Source organism: Bufo gargarizans, chromosome 1 (assembly GCF_014858855.1).
Source record: "Bufo gargarizans isolate SCDJY-AF-19 chromosome 1, ASM1485885v1, whole genome shotgun sequence".
Classification (NCBI taxonomy): Eukaryota; Metazoa; Chordata; class Amphibia; order Anura; family Bufonidae; genus Bufo; species Bufo gargarizans.
This window is the reverse complement of record NC_058080.1, coordinates 568,299,413-568,316,312: the sequence shown is the minus strand read 5'-3', so window position 1 is coordinate 568,316,312 and position 16,900 is coordinate 568,299,413. Positions and strand designations below refer to the sequence as shown.

At 43.2% G+C, this 16,900-nt stretch overlaps 1 protein-coding gene across 1 annotated transcript in view; it reads left to right on the top strand.

Moving 5' to 3' along the window:
- Positions 1-16,900, top strand: part of TMEM132B (transmembrane protein 132B) — a 634,840-nt gene that overhangs the window by 611,485 nt on the left and 6,455 nt on the right. Inside the window, exons 7-8 of the mRNA XM_044275647.1 lie at positions 2,732-3,005; positions 11,812-12,003. Of these exons, the coding sequence (XP_044131582.1) occupies positions 2,732-3,005; positions 11,812-12,003 (466 nt within the window). The remainder of the gene's footprint in view (positions 1-2,731; positions 3,006-11,811; positions 12,004-16,900) is intronic.

Sequence of the window (16,900 nt, the reverse complement as noted above, 5' to 3'; positions counted from 1 at the left end):
CGATCTCTTACAGGGGGCTGTGATCCACACAATTAATATTAGAAGCATCATACTTACCTGCTGGCTGCTGCGCTGTCTGTGACCAGCCAGGAGCTCCTCCTACTGGTAAGTTACAGGTCTGTGTGGCGCATTGCTTAATGATCTGTCACTTACCAGTAGGAGGAGCTCCCGAACAGTCACAGACAGCGCAGCAGCAAGCAGGTAAGTATGATGCTTCTAATTGTGCTATGTAACCATGGCAACCAGGACTGCAGTAGCGTCCTGGTTGCCATGCTTACTTATCGGAGCCCCAGCAATTAAACTGGGACTCCGATCGGAACTCTCCGCTGCCACCAATGATCGGGGGGGGGGGGGGAGAGAGGGGAGGCTGCACAGTGTGCCACCAATGATATAAATACAATAGAGGGAGGGGGGGGCGCACTGGCCACTAATGAAATTGAAACTGGGGAGGGAGGGGGGTCTGCCCGCTGCTGCCTGGCAGCCCTGGATCTCTTACAGGGGGCTATGATATGCACAATTAACCCCTTCAGGTGCATTGTACGGATCACAGCCCCCTATAAGAGATCGGATGCTGCCAGGCAGCAGGGGGCAGTCATGTACACAGTTCGTAGTATATTCTAACTAGAAGCGTCCCCATCACCATGGGAACGCCTCTGTGTTAGAATATACTGTCGGATCTGAATTGAAGTGAAAACTCAGCTCTGAAAAAGCTTTTATGTAGACGGATCTTCGGATCCGTCTGTATAAAAGTAACCTACGGCCACGGATCACAGACACAGATGCCAATCTTGTGTGCATCCGTGTTTTTTCACTGACCCATTGACTTGAATGGGTCTGTAAACCGTTGGCCGTGAAAAAAATAGGACAGGTCCTATTTTTTTCATGGCCAGGAAACCCGGATCACGGATGCGGCTGCCAAACGGTGCATTTTCAGATTTTTCAACGGACCCATTGAAAGGTTTCTTCTGCAGTTTTGAAAGACAAAACCAGGAGTGAGTTCAAAAAAAGAGGAAAAGTCGAATCTGTCCTTTAGAGCTCAGGCACACAAACGTATTTTTTTTCCGCTTCCGTTCCATTTTTTTGCAGAACCATTCACTTAAATGGGGCTGTAGAAAATTCTAAAGTTAGTCCCTGTACATTCCGTTTCCGTTTGTCCACATGGCCGTTCCGCAAAAAAAGTAGTGCATGTCCTATTATTGTCAGCAAATCACGGTCCGAGGCCCCATTCAAGTCAATGGGTCCACAAAAAATACGGAATGCACACGGAACACATCCGTATGTCATCCGTATTTTGCGGATCCATACTGTAGAAATGCTATGCCCAGCCCATATTGCTCATGTGTTTGGTGATTAATAAGTCACTGTTTCTGTATACGATCCACAAAAAAATGGATCAAATACAGAAACCATACTGATATGTTTTGTGCAATAACTGAACAGAAGAGGACTCAAATCAGAGAGAGAAAAAACAACGAATCAGTGATAAACGGACCGCAAAACAATAACGGTCGTGTGCATGAGGCCCTTGATTGCATGAGGCCCTGATTTTGACATGCAGAAACCTGACCGTGTGACCGTCACAATATAATGAAAGTGAATGTGATCGCACTGCCACCAGCAGAACTGGCAGTCTCCAAAACTGGATTTCTGCCGTTGTGGCAACATTTGGGCCACAGTCATATTCAATTTCGATATATTGTAAAGTAGCGCAGTCAAAGGTAAATTGAAAAACTGATATATAGTGGGAGAACTGTGTAAAAATTTGTGAAAAAGAAAGTGGAATAGTTACCCGAGGTGATCAATTACATTTCACATCTCATTTTTCCAAGGCTCTTTGAAAAAAGGAAGACATAGGCCTCATTTACATGACAGCGCCGTTTTTTCCGGTCTGCAAACCGCGGATCTGCAAAAAACTGAAGCCGCTGTGTTGCCTTCCAAAATTTGCGGAACAGAGCGGGCGCTGGCAATATAAATGCCTATTCTTGTCCGCAAAGCGCGGACAAGAATAGGACATGTTATAATTTTTTAACGGAGCCACGGATGCGGACAGCACACGGAGTGCTGTCCGCATCTTTTGTGGCCCCATTGAAGTGAATGGGTCCGCATCCGAGCCACCAAAGTGGCGTCTCGGATGCGGACCCAAACAACGGTCGTGTGCATGAGGCCTTAACCTGATTTGTGTCAGTGGCACTTTTTTAGCACAGTCTATTAGGTGCTTTCACACACTCCATTTTACACCGACTTTTGACATCCCAGAGGTGCAGGCCCAGTCCATGCGCCTATATTGGGATCTACTCAAGCCCCTGACTGGCGTAGATTTCAATCGTCATTTACACCAGGAAACTGGCATACATCTTTGTGAACTTGCCAGGGCTGATGGCACTATCCCACTACTCCCCAGTGTAGAGGGCTGTATAAAAACGTTGCATGCGTCCAAGGTTAGGCGCGGAAGCTTCAAAAAAATGCAAAAAGGGGCTTCATGACACTCTGGCATAAGGAGTCATAATTATTGACCTCCATTGACTTCAAACACTGTATGAAAATAACGACAAAGCATCTTCAAAATAAAAATAATGTTTCTATTCACTGACAACAAGCCACTGTCAGCAACTGATATACAAGGGATATCAGATGCAGATATTTATTGAAATGAATTGCTGCTTTATGCAAAAATGCTATTTTAATATGTACTTTAAATAACTTAGTACTTTCCATTTTCATTTCTCCCTAGACCAACAAGAGACAGTGAAGATGAAGAGGATGACGAGAAGAAAGGACGGGGGTGTTCCCTCCAGTACCAGCATGCAATGGTTCGTGTCTTCACGCAGTTTGTTGCAGAGTCTTCAGATTCTGGCGGACAGCTGACATACATGCTAGGACCAGATTGGCAGTTCGATATCACTGATCTCGTGAGTGACTTCATGAAGGTTGAAGAATCAAAAATAGCGACCCTGGAAGCAGGGAAAGTTCTAGTTGGACGAGAGCCGGGAATAACCACTGTCCAGGTAAAAACAAGCGTCCGTGAAATGTAGCGTCCTTCACCTGGTTCACTTACACAGTATTTCTTCTTAAAAGAGGAAGCAATAAAATAGAAGTAAAAAGTCCTCGCGTTGTCCTCTTTCACATTATTAAAAAAACCTCTTTAATTGTATTTTAGATGACATTTCTGCTTTTCTATGTAATATGCCATGGCTAGAATAGAAGGACTAGAGCTTAGTTCTTGGTATCACAGTAAGGTTTTCGTGCACACAACCGCGTGCTGTTTGAACTATTTTACAGATACAGTAGCACAATGACCCTTTTATTTCTATGGGGCCATGCACACCTCTGTGTTTTTGCCGATTCTGCAAATTATAGAATGTGTCCTATTCCTGTCCATATTGCAGACGGGCTTTGTCCTTTCTATTATAGGGAGTGAAAAAATGTGAAACTCGCACAGAAGGCATCTATATTTTGCGGATGCATTGTTTGCAAACTGAAATATGGACACGGCCGTGTGCATGAAGTCTTAATCCCACATAAGTACTTGTATGAAGTCCTAGCTGGATGAAACATTGCACCTCCTTCACTTTTCAGAGACCTCAAGGGGGTGATACAGGAACTTTTCTTCATGTTACCACCCCTCAATGAGAAATAATATGTGCTCTATCACATTTAGGTGGATCTTTTGTTCTACTAAGGCCTCCTGCACTTGATCATATCTGTTTTGAGGTCCACAAATCGCATATCCGCAAAACACAGATGCGGTCCCTGTGCATCCCGCAATTTTCACAATACCCACTATAAAAAATCCTATTCTTGTCTTCAAACCAGACAAGAATAGGTCAAGCTCTATAATTTATGGTTTGGCCACACGGATGTGAAAAGTAAATGGATGACATCCGTGTGCTGTACGTTTTTGCAGACTCATTGAAATAAATAGGTCCGTGTGTGATCCGTAAAAATATGTGGAGTGGACTCGAACCAAAAATACGGTCATGTGCATGAGGCCTAAGGGTGCAGAAGAAGAAGTTTTTATGCAATTTTTGTTTACAGAGCATTATAATTGATGCAAAATAGCATGAATTTTCTGGGTGACATTTTCGCAATGTGACTGGTGTCTGCCTTCAGAAAATACGTGGCTATGAGGTTCCATGTTTTATTTGATAATTTGGGTTATATTTGTGCATGTCAAAAGTTAAAAAATTGTTCGGACAGCCAAATGGTTAGTGACAAATTTGCATTGTTCCATTCACATTGTATAACTGTATATATGTGCAGATTTATAGTTCAGGAAAAGATTTGCTCAAATACAGTAGCTGCCATATCGGTTGTAATTAAACTTGAAAAGATAGATTAGAAATTCTATAAATTAAAGAAAGCGGGCGCACAGGTTTTCTATGGGGAAACCAAGTTTGTAATCACAGTAAAGCATTGACGGTAATATAACATCTTTATTAAAATACATCTTCCATTAATTTCAAAGTACTAGTTTCATTGTGACAGAGGTCTCCAGGCTATGCAGATAATCAAGTGAAGCATTTTGGGGCAACATATTCATCGAGTAGAAAAACATCCATTATGTCATGAAATTAGATTTATGCATTAGCTGCCTATGGAAGAAATGTCATGTTTATGTGAATTGCTTTAGAAAAAAAACTTTATTGGATTTTATAACTATCTTAATTTCATGCAGATTGCAGTATACAGTATATGAAAATGAAAATTACACTCCAGCACTTTAGGCAGTACTTTAAAGTAAATATGATTATTCCACATTTTGTGGTAAAATCCCTTAATTAAGGCAATATACACTTGTGTTTCCATGTTTGGTTATCTATGCGTATACTAACACGTAGTGAAACTTAGCAAATACATTTACTCCCCTACATTACTCCATTACTGAATATTTCACATTTAAAGGGATTGTCTAGGTTCAGAGCTGAACCCGGACATATCCCCATTTTCACCCAGACAGCCCCCCTGTTTCATGCTCCAATGCTCTCCTTTGCCCAACGCGGAATCGCATAGGGAGAAGGCTTTTATTTAGAGATCTGGTGACGTCCCTGGCACTGATGGACGAGGTTTAGAGCTGCTCTAGCCTGTAGAACAGCTAGTCAGGAGAGATGTCAGATTCTCTTTAATTTGACAGACGTGCAATACTAGAGGCAATTAAGAACACCAGCTCCAAACATTATCTATCTATCTATCTATCTTCTGCAGTGAGCCCCTTAGGAGCCTGTGCTCAGTGCAAAAGTATAACTTGTAGTACATCCAGCAGTAGTGGGTGCAAAGTTCAATTTCTATGCCCAGATGAGGAGGTATGGTGGCTGGATAAGTGGCAGTTAATGTCAAAGACTCTCCCTTGAACTTCTTGCTTACAGCTGTATACTGTAACTTGTGGATATACAGTTGCAAGAAAAAGTCTGTGAACCCTTTGGAATGATATAGATTTCTGCACAAATTAGACATAAAATGTGATCTGATCTTCATTTAAGTCACAACAATAGACAATCCCAGTCTGCTTAAACTAATAACACACAAATAATGAAATGTTACCATGTTTTTATTGAACACCCCATGTAAACATTCACAGTGCAGGTAAAAAAAAGTATGTGAACCCCTAGACTAATGACATCTCCAAGAGCTTATTGAAGTGAGGTGTCAGCCAACTGGAGTCCAATCAATGAGATGAGATTGGAGGTGTTGGTTACAGCTGCCCTGCCCTATAAAAATCACACACCAGTTCTGGGTTTGCTTTTCACAAGAAACATTGCCTGATGTGAATGCCTTGCACAAAAGAGCCCTCAGAAGACCTACGATTAAGAATTGTTGACTTGCATAAAGCCGGAAAGGGTTAAAAAAGTATCTCCAAAAGCCTTGCTATAAATGGAGAAAGTTCAGCACTGCTGCTACTCTCCCTAGGAGTGGCTGTCCTGTAAAGATGACTGCAAGAGCACAGCGCAGACTGCTCAATTTGGTGAAGAAGAATACTAGAGTGTCAACTAAAGACTTACAAAAGTCTCTGGCATATGCTAACATCCCTGTTAGCGAATCTACGATACGTAAAACACTAAATAAGAATGGATGTCATGGGAGGATACCACAGAGGAAGCCACTGCTGTCGAAAAAAAACATTGCTGCAAGTTTAAAGTTTGCCCAAGAGCACCTGAATGTTCTACAGCAGTACTGGCAAAATATTCTGTGGACAGATGAAACCAAAGTTGAGTTGTTTGGAAGAAACACACAACACTATGTGTGGAGAAAAAGAGGCACAGCACACCAACATCAAAACCTCATCCCAACTGTGAAGTATGGTGGTGGGGGCATCATGTTTGGGGCTGCTTTGCTGCGTCAGGGCCTTGACGGATTGCTATCATCGAAGGAAAAATGAATCCCCAAGTTTATCAAGACATTTTGCAGGAGAACTTAAGGCCATCTGTCCACCAGCTGAAGCTCAACAGAAGATGGGTGTTGCAACAGGACAACAACCCAAAGCATGGAAGTAAATCAACAACAGAATGGCTTAAACAGAAGAAAATTTGCCTTCTGGAGTAGCCCAGTAAGAGTCCTGACCTCAACCTGATTGAGATGCTGTGGCATGACCTCAAGAAAGCAATTCACACCAGACATCCCAAGAATTTTGCTGAAACAGTTCTGTAAAGAGGAATGGTCAAGAATTACTCCTGACCGTTGTGCACGTCTGATCTGAAACTACAGGAAATGTTTGGTTGAAGTTATTGCTGCCAAGGGAGGTTCAACCAGTTATTAAATTCAAGGGTTCACATACTTCTTCCACCGGCACTGTGAATTTTACAAGGTGTGTTCAATAAAAACATGGTAACATTTAATTATTTGTGTGTTATTAGTTTAAGCAGACTGTTATTGTCTATTGTTGTGACTTAGATGAAGATCAGATCACATCTTATGACCAATTTGAGTTGGTTTGTCCTGGATGTAATTGAGGTGATGGGTGTGTGAGCTGTAGTCCTTTATCTGCAGCAGGATCTGTAAAGATGTGGTAGCTGGTCACTCAGCTGTCTAAGAACACTGTAGCTTTTCAGGAAAGCTGTATCTTGGATATTCTTCATTCTCCCTGGAGGAGAATATGGTGCTGGTTCCTAAGACCCTTGAAGTAGGAGCTCTTAGATATGTTCAGTGGCATGCCTAGGGTGTTTGGCACCCGGGGCAGGTCCTTTCTCTGGCACCCCCCCAATACTTAAAAAAAAATGGTACCCCCTCACAGTAGTATTGCCCTCATTGTACAACCTTCACAGTAGTTTTGCAGAGATGTGTGCCCCCTCACAGTAGTTATGCCTACATTGTGCCCTCTCACAGTAATAATGCCCATTGTGCCTCCTTCACAGTAATAATGCCCATTGTCCCCCCTTTACAGTAATAATGCCCACTGTGCTCCTTCACAGTAATAATGCCCACAGTGCCCCCTTCATTGTAGTAATGCCTATTGTGCCCCTTCACATTAGTAATTCCCTCTGTGCCCCCAGGTGTTCTGTTCACCTGCTCGCCATATCATTTGCAGTGATGAGCAGGTATACAGGGCAGAGAAGGCAGCACTCATACAAAAAAAAAAAAAAAACGCTGACAACCCTTTAAAAACATATTTGGAAAACATTACATACAGCGCTACAGAACATACAGGGTAATACAGCCTCACATATGTACCTCTTACATCCAGTGACTTCTCTTCTCTGATGTAGATATTCTCTTTCCTCCTTTAGACCAGACCACCATGGTGACTTCTTTCAGCTGCGCCTCGTCTCTGCAGAGTTTAACAGACATCTTACTTTAATACTTTTCCATCATCCTCCTACCTTCTCAACACCCCATCCTGCCACCCCCAATACTGTGTCCACTGTGCTCCCCAATACTTTCCTGAAGAAACAGTCCCCCTTAAAATACTGGTACCACAAAAACACCCCTTTATATTGTGCGCTAGTAATAAAAAACACACCTTCCTTTCAGATCAGACCCCCATATAAAACCCTAAATGAGATCCCCCAATCTCAAACCAAACCCCCTTTAGACCTCTATGTCAGACCCCATATAAGACCCCAGTTTTAAACCTCAGATTAGACCCTCATAAGACCTCCATTTAAGACCCCGACCCAATATCAGACCTCAGATAAGACCCCCATTAGACCTCCAGACCTACATATCAGACCAGACCCCATATCAGACCTCCAGACCTCCATATTGGACCCTGAGAAGAGCGAACAGGAGGAGGGGTACGTACTGGACAGCGCTCACAGCGCTTCTCTTTCCCACCTCCTGCAGACTAGTGAGCACTTCCATTATGGAAGCGCTCACTAGTATTCCCTTTATAAGATGCACTGCATCTTATAAAGGAAAAAGCAATGAGCGCTTTCATCTGTATTGATGGAAGCTCTCATTGCTTCTGTTCTGGCAACCCCCTGAGAGCCGGCACCCTGGGCAGACCTCCCTTCCCCCACCGCCCCCCCTTGGGCATGCCACTGGATGTGTTTCCTTTCTCCACACTATCTAAACTAAAACTTCCTCTCCGGGCAGGAAGTAGAACCATCCAACTCTCACCAAGACGGGAGGAACAGGATGGTCAACCTTGTCCCTGCCAACCAAACCTTCTTATGCTGATGTGCTTACCAACAATACATAACATAACTAGCCAAACAATTACAGATACCCCCAGGTTTGGGGTACTGATCTATCATATCTATCTATCTAAAAAAAATAAAAAAATAAAAATCTATCTATCTCTGTATGTGTATCTAATAATCATGTATCATCTATATCGATCTATCCATCTAATATACCTCTATCTATTAATCATCTATCATCTATCAATCTCTATTATATATCTTTCTATCTATGTATCTATCTGTCTCTGTATGTCTATATAATAATCATCTATTATCTATCTGTCTATATCTATCTATCTACCTGTATATCTATCTATCTATTTATCTATATCTATCTATATCTTCTGGAAATGTATAATGTGCCCTGTGACTGTTTCCCGCGTACCTTGGACTGATGAGGTCCCAGCTGTCAGCAGCGCTGTCCAGTATTACCGACTGCCATTATCTGGTTGGCCTAGATAATCATTAAAACTTTAGTTCAGTTGTCTTCAGAGAAGAGAAAAGTGAATGTTCTGGATTGGAAAAGGAATGATTCCAGTTAGTAAGCGACGCTAACATAGAAGAATTGATACAGAATAGTCATAGGATTCGGCAAGATAATTATGTGCAATACAGAAGATTTCCCTCAATCAGTGCAAAATGAGAGAGATGAAATACCACCCGCACTTTAAAGACATGCCATAAAATCCTATTAGCTCTTTCCATGTCTGTTACTCTGGTAATATTTGAAAAAAAATTGCAGTTTAGCAGACCATAGTATTCATGTTAAATTAGCAAAAACTAAAGATTAGCAGACTAAAGGCTTGCTCAAAGTTCATGCTCATAGAAGGGGGATAGAGTAGAATCTGTCAAATCATATCCTCCACTTGATACTTGAGCAGAATTACAAATATCAAAAATAATATCTGTCATTGTAAATACACTTTAATTCTCCGTAGATACAACTGTGCATATAATAAGGGAACATCCACAGCAAGCGGCGCAGATCTTGTTGCAGAATGGCAGATATCCACCATATAAGTTGACATGCTGCAGATTTAGGGAGCCTGCACACAAAGCAAATTACATGCGGTTTTTCCTTGCGGATTTCTGTGTGCCGTGTAAAACAGTACCTGCAAATTGTATGAGATTGGAGAAATCACATGTACACTGCTTTTTTTCAGGTGTGGAAATTGATCTGCCGTGCGGATTCTGAAATCTGCAGTATGTCAATTGTTGTGTTTTTCTGTTGCAGATTTCACCATTTTCAATGAAACGTGTACCAAAAACCTCATAAAAAAATGCAGAAAAATTGACCAATTTATGTGCATTTTTTGTACAGTTTTGGTGTGGATTTCATGCAGATGGCCACCCTTAAGCCGCTTGCACATGAGTGTGCGTGAAGACGCGTAAGATCCGCCCCGATTTCCATGCAGATAGATTCTGCACAATATCTGCACCACAATCTGCACTTTCAAACAGTGCTTTTTGGGCGGATTGGCTGCGAGTTTGCTGCAGATCTCACTCTTCATTGGAAAAGGGTGAAATGGGCAGCTACCTGTAAAACCGCAAATATAACTGACATGCTGCGGGTTTAGAGATCCACACAGCGCTTACACTACAAGTGTCCATTCCTTAATTGCCCTGTAATATAGAGTAGGATTTCTGTGTGCACGCACACAAGTTTTATGGCAGAGCACCCTGTCTGAATGAGCTGTTCAAGTTCTGACCCTGTCACTGCTCGATTTGTAATGTCGAATCTCTATGGCAATTAGGGAAAAAAATATGTAAAAATCCGAAGCACTCTTCCGTTTGTGAAAAAAAAATCTAGTCTTTTATTTAAATCAGCAGTATAGTGACAGTGACGTTTCGACCATCTCTGGTCTTTATCAAGCTGCTCGAAACGTCGCTGTCACTATACTGCTGATTTTAATAAAAGACTGGATTTTTTTTCACAAACGGAAGAGTGCTGCGGATTTCTACTGTACATATTTTTGGTACATGTCGGGACCCCCAGCCAGGATCTCTACTCGCGAGCACCACCTTTCCTATTAATGGTAGATACTCCTTCAAATTGTTGGAATCTGTACTGTTGCTTATCCTGTATTATTCTCCTATATGGCAATTAGGAGCCACGCTATAAATGGACCTGTATCATACCACACCAATATATTACTGGCATTAATAATAATACTCTAATGCTGTAATATCATCAACCACTGTTATTAGTGTTGGTGCTTGCATACTTTTGACTACCACATCTGTGTTTCGCCTGTACCAAAAAGTCTAATTGAATGGACCTTCCATGACAATTGTAGGAAAAAAAATGTGTATCTGTATGTATCAATATTAGGGCTATATTTGTGGTCCGCAAAAATGCGGTTGCTGGATGATTGAATGTTATATTTAAAGGCTATGTACACATTCGGATTCGGGATTTTTTTTGGGGGGGGGATTGTATTTTACTCATTTTGGGTTAAAAATCATTTTTTCAATTGCTTTTTATTGCTCAATTTGTATGATTGAATGTTATATTTAAAGGCTATGTACACATTCGTGGGAATTTTTTTGGGGGGGATTGTATTTTACTCATTTTGGGTTAAAAAAAAATTTTTAATTGCTTTTTATTAAACGTATTCAGCCTTTTTTTGTCACAAAGGGTTAACTTTGTCTAGCTATGTGAATATTACTTTCATTTTCACCTTGTGCCAGTCATCTAATAACCCTTATCTCTAAATTACTAAAAGGTCATAAACACTTATTTAAGCCACCTTCTTATCAGTAAGATAACAACTGAGCTATAATGTGTGTTTATAAGGTCAGATGTCAGAGATAAGGAGCCAGGGAGCTGAGCTTCCTGATGGAAGACAGTGAAAATTCAGATCCTATTACTAGAGAATCTCAGCCCTGTACAGAGAAAAGGGTTCTAAATTTCTAATAAAGACTAACTGAAAAAGAAAAAGATTTTTAGCTCAATAGGAGTATAATGCAGTAAAAAAAAAAAATGGCCCCCAAAGGAGCAAATAGCCTTTAAGGAATTTCACGGTATATGGAATACTAGTTGAGCAATAACTGTGGCAATGCCAAATAAAAACTTCAGCTGATCTACAGTAGCTTTCATTTTTCTTGCTGCATAGTATTCTGTTATAGGAATTCTGCACACTTGCTGTTGTTTCACCAAAGTCTTTGTCCTTACTTGTCTAATTTACTTCCTCAGGTCCTTTCTCCATTATCTGATTCAATTTTGGCTGAAAAGACAGTGACAGTGTTGGATGACCGTGTGGGAATTGTTGAGCTGGGAATCCAACTCATAACTGGTCTCTCTTTGTCTGTACAAGCCAGCAAGGGTAATAAGAGAGCCATCATTACGACAACAACAGCCAGTGATATCTTGCATGAGATAAAACAGGTATAGTAATAAAAAATACAGACAGTTATATTTGATCAAACCATGCCGTGAAATAATAGTGTGTCTGGACTTTTTCTCATCTTTTATTATTTGTTTCATTTTATTTATATGGTGTCACCATTTTACATATCACTGTCTGCATATTGAACACAGAGGTCTAAAGTAGGCAGAAGTGATGGTAAACATACAATATACCATAAAATATCTAACAGTATAATGGTATGTAGTGCACTTGCCCAAGTGGGCTTTGTCCATGTCACTTCTACAATTATTGTTGAAATGACAGATTAAAAAGAAAGCACTCATGGAATCTAAGTTGAGGTGTGACTATACTGAATCAGTGAAGACATAATCTGGCTATAAAAAAAAAAACGTGTGGACTGTATAGCAATGTATTTGGGCACTGTGTGGCCTTAATATGTCGGAGATAGTTCAGTTTAAGAAAAATTGTAGATATTTATTTTAATAGTTCATTGAACAGTTCTTTATGAATGTGCATACATGAAATATGTAAGTAATGTAAGTATTTACAGCATGCATTTATTGCATGTATATACATTATGCATGTATTGAGTGTAGAGATGAGCGAATTTCAGGTTATGAAATTTGTTCACGCTTCGTTTACTGATAAAAGGTGAATTGCGTTATAGATTCCGTTACCACGGACCATAACGCAATTCTATGATGGAAGTCCTCTCCTGCATAACGGAAACGGGACAGGACTGTTTTGCAGCCCATAGACTTCTATTATGACGGAATGAATAACGGAATGCCTCTAAAGGCATTCTGTCATAGAATTGCGTTATGGTCCGTGGTAACGGAATCCATAACGCAATTCACCTTTTACCAGTAAACGAAGCATGAACGAAATTTCATAACCTGAAATACACTCATCTCTAATTGAGTGTGTATATACGGTATGCATGTCTTGAGTGTGTGTTTGTACGATATACATGTATTGAGTGTGTGTAGGCATAGCAGGCATGTATTGAATGTGCATAGGTACAACATGCTTGTATTGAGTGTGTATCTACAGTATCTATGCATTGTGTGTGTGTAGGTACATGCATGCATGCATGTCCCAAGTATGTGTATGTAGATCATGCATGTACTAAGTGTGTGTATGTAGATCATGCATGTACTAAGTGTGTGTATGTACAATATGCAAGTATTTTGTGTCTGTAGATACAATTTACTGTACATGTATTGAGTGAGCGTAGGTATAGCGTGCATGTATTGAATGCGCATAGATACAACATGCATGTATTGAGTGTGTGTATCTACAGTATGTACGCATTGATTGAGTGTAGGTACAGTAGGCATGTATTGAGTGTATGTGAGTACACTATATATTTATTCCATGTGAGTAGGTACATTAGGCATTGTCATGGTAGACGGTCTGTCCCTGACATCATGTTGCTATCCTTGGTAGGGAAGGCATTGTATCACTTAGATAGTTTCTGCCTGGTTGCCAGACTCCTGTGTTCAAATTGTCAGACTTTAGGTGGTTTGCAAGGCCTATTCCTGTTTGTGTATTCGAGACTCTTTTTCCTGCAGCACTACAGGAGTTAATTTCCTTTCTGATCCTGTGCTCCACTGCTTCACAAATGAGCTAATCAACTCTCCTATATAGCTGGGCTGCTGACCTCACTTGCTTGAGCAGTTGGTCTCTACAGATCTTACCGGATCTCTCTGACTTGCTAGAGCTTGTAAAGAGCTATAATATGTTTTTCTGCCTGTGTACTGACCTTTGCCTGATTGCTGGGTCCTGATGCTGTGCCGCCTGCCCTGATCCTGGATTTGCATAAACTCTATGTTTATTGTCAGTTCCCTCCGTGTCACACATCAGTGTCTCTGATCCCCATGGGTCAACTGCCAACCACACCAGTACTATTCCCAGAGATAGCGGCCTGCTGCCCCCCTGCAGTGAAGGCCAGATCCCTGTATATAGATTAAATGGTGAAAACCAGGGGACCACCAGAATAATGCCCTCTGGACTAGCCCAAAGTGAAACTGGTTGGTTGGCACAGTGGATCCACATCAACTATCCGTAACGTGTATGTATGTAGATTATGCCTGTATTGAGTGGGTGTATGTACTGTATGCCTGTATTGAGTGTGTGTATATACAGTATGAATGTATCAAAAGTAGCTTTCAGTTTTTTGGTTGTATAAGTATTATTATTTATTGTGCCATTAATTTAATGGCACTGTACATCAAGAGGGGGTTACACATATGTACTGTAGGAGAGTCCCCGGAATAATAATGGACGGACGATACGTGCCACCAGAGGTCCTGGCCTCGGTGGAGTAAGAACCGGATCATTGCGGTTACAGCGGCGAATGCTGCTGGCGCAGCGTGTCCGGGCCAGTTCTTACTGGGAACAGGTAAAGAGTGGGGGGGGGGTGCCTGTTCCCCACGGCCAGCCCAGGTTTTTGGTGGAGCTGGGCCTTTAAGAACCCAGCCTGCGGATAATGGGGGTGGGGTGTGTCTTGCTGTGCTGGAGATTTCCACAGACAGAGTGAGTGCTGGTGAAGGAGAGTCTGGGCGCAGCACACATTGAAGGATAGCCCTGGGACCTGTGGTGCTACGAGCCGAAGGGGCTCTGGCCTGAGGGAGACAAAGGCAGATAGCCTAGAAGCCTGCAGAACTGCTGTGGTCTGTCCAAAACAAGGTGACTCAAACCTGCTGTTTATTTTCTATGGAAGGACTTTTGTTCTATGCACTATGTGCAGGCTCGGACTGGCCCACAGGGGTACAGGGGAATCCCCCGGTGGGCCCCTGAGCAAAGTGGGCCCCTAGTCTCCCACCCCCTGCACAAGTGGCACATAACACAGTAGACTTACTGCACTACATACATATATTCAATGTACAGCACCTCAACCAGCCTATGTTTATATAAAAACTTGTTAGATTATTTATTATATTTAAATGCATGCGTACGGTGGGCCCCCAAAATAAATTTTACTGGTGGGCCCTAGGTACCCCAGTCCGACACTGACTATGTGGATATGCACCTGTGTGGTCTGCACATTGCCTGTTATGCCGTTGGTGTGAATAAAGTCACAGTGTATCACAAAGACTGTCTATGATTGCCTCAATACTGCCGCCGCTACCGTAGCCTACCACGAGCACATCCCCACAATTGGTGGCTTGGAGCGGGCATTCCTGCAGTGAGGCAGGCCTGAGGCAAAAGTTGTGTTGGACTGCATGTCATATATCAGGCCTGCAAGTTTTATGGTTCCTGACAAGATGGAGGAGGCCATTAAGCACCTGATTCAGAGTAATGTACAGCAGCAACAGGCATTGCAGGCTCAGAGGGAAAGTAATGAGCTACAGCAAAAAAGACATGAGGAGGCTATGTGTGCACAGCAGCAAACAAACACTCTCCTAATGCAGCAGCTGGTAGCCATGCAAGAGTCGGTGCGAACATCCCTGCAAGGAGTTTTAACTGCGACAACCCCGACTGTGTCTACCGCCAGGGACAAAGTCCGATCCGCCCTGAGGAAAATGGGTCCGGGAGATGATATAGAGGCATTCCTGATGGTATTCGAAAGAACCGCGGAGCAAGAGAGGCTGCCATTGGAGCAGTGGGCCGAGGTGGTGGCGCCTTTTCTGGTGGGGGACGCACAAAAGGCCTATTATGACCTCAGCTGCGATGAGGCCAAGGACTATGAGAGGCTAAAAGCTGAGGTGTTGGCCAGGTTGGGGGTAAACACCTATGTGCGAGCGCACAGGGTGTATCAGTGGGTGTTTGCCGAGTCCCGACCCGCCCGGTCACAAGCCTATGACTTACTTCACCTAGTAAAAAAATGGCTTCAGCCTGAGATATTGAGCCCTTCTCAGATGGTTGAAAGGGTCGTGGTCGACAGGTTCGTGCGTACCCTCCCGAGAGCCATGCAGCGCTGGGTGGGACAAGGCGATCCAGGCAACCTGGAACAACTGGTTAGCCTGGTGGAGAGGTATATGGCCACTCAGGATTTGGGGCGGGACTCAGCGGTACTACCGAAGTCACGTCAGCCCCCGCTGCCGACCCGGGATCCTGAAAAAGGGATCCCACCACATAAGGAGGGGAGTGGATCTCCAGTCCGTGGGAGGAATACCCTGGGGAGGAGGGAGGCTGCGAGGATCAGATGTTGGCATTGTCAGGACTGGGGACATGTGGCATCCAACTGCCCTAGGGCATCCGAACCCATGGACTGCGCTCGCTCGCCGGTCCTCTTTATGCCCAACCGGTGTATATAGCTGACCCCCTGCTGGCGGCGGACAACCCTCCAGTGTGTGATGTCGTTGTTAATGGACACTCCGTGCAGGCCCTGCTGGACTCTGGGAGCCTGGTAACTCTCTGGTCCATGAGTCGCTGGTAACGGAAAAACTCCCAGAAAGGCGAACCCTTACCATTTTCTGTATACATGGGGATCGCAGGGAGTATCCCACCACTAAGGTTACCCTGGCAGTGTGTGGAAAGGAGGTACCACATGTCGTCGGGGTGGGGAGACGGCTCCCTTATGCCGCAATATTGGGGAGGGACTTTCCCCTGTTCTGGACTTTGTGGAGGAACGGGTTGCCTACCTATGGGGAAGGAAAATGTCCAGGTCCCGAGCCCGAGGACCCCGAGGACCCCGAGGCAGGGACCCCAGCTGTAGGGGTCACCGTAGAGGAGGTAGAGTGTAACCCTGACCGGTTTCCCCTAGAAGTATTGGCGGGTGAGACAGTAGAAAGTTCGTCCATCCTGGATCTGGAGGTACCCCGAGAAACCTTCGGGACCGCACAGCTCCAGGATTCTACGTTATTGCGGGCTAGAGAAGGTGTGTCGGTGGTTAATGGTGTTGCCCAGCGTCCCGGCGCCGATACCGTATTTCCTCACCTGGCCTATAACCAGGACCTGTTATATAGG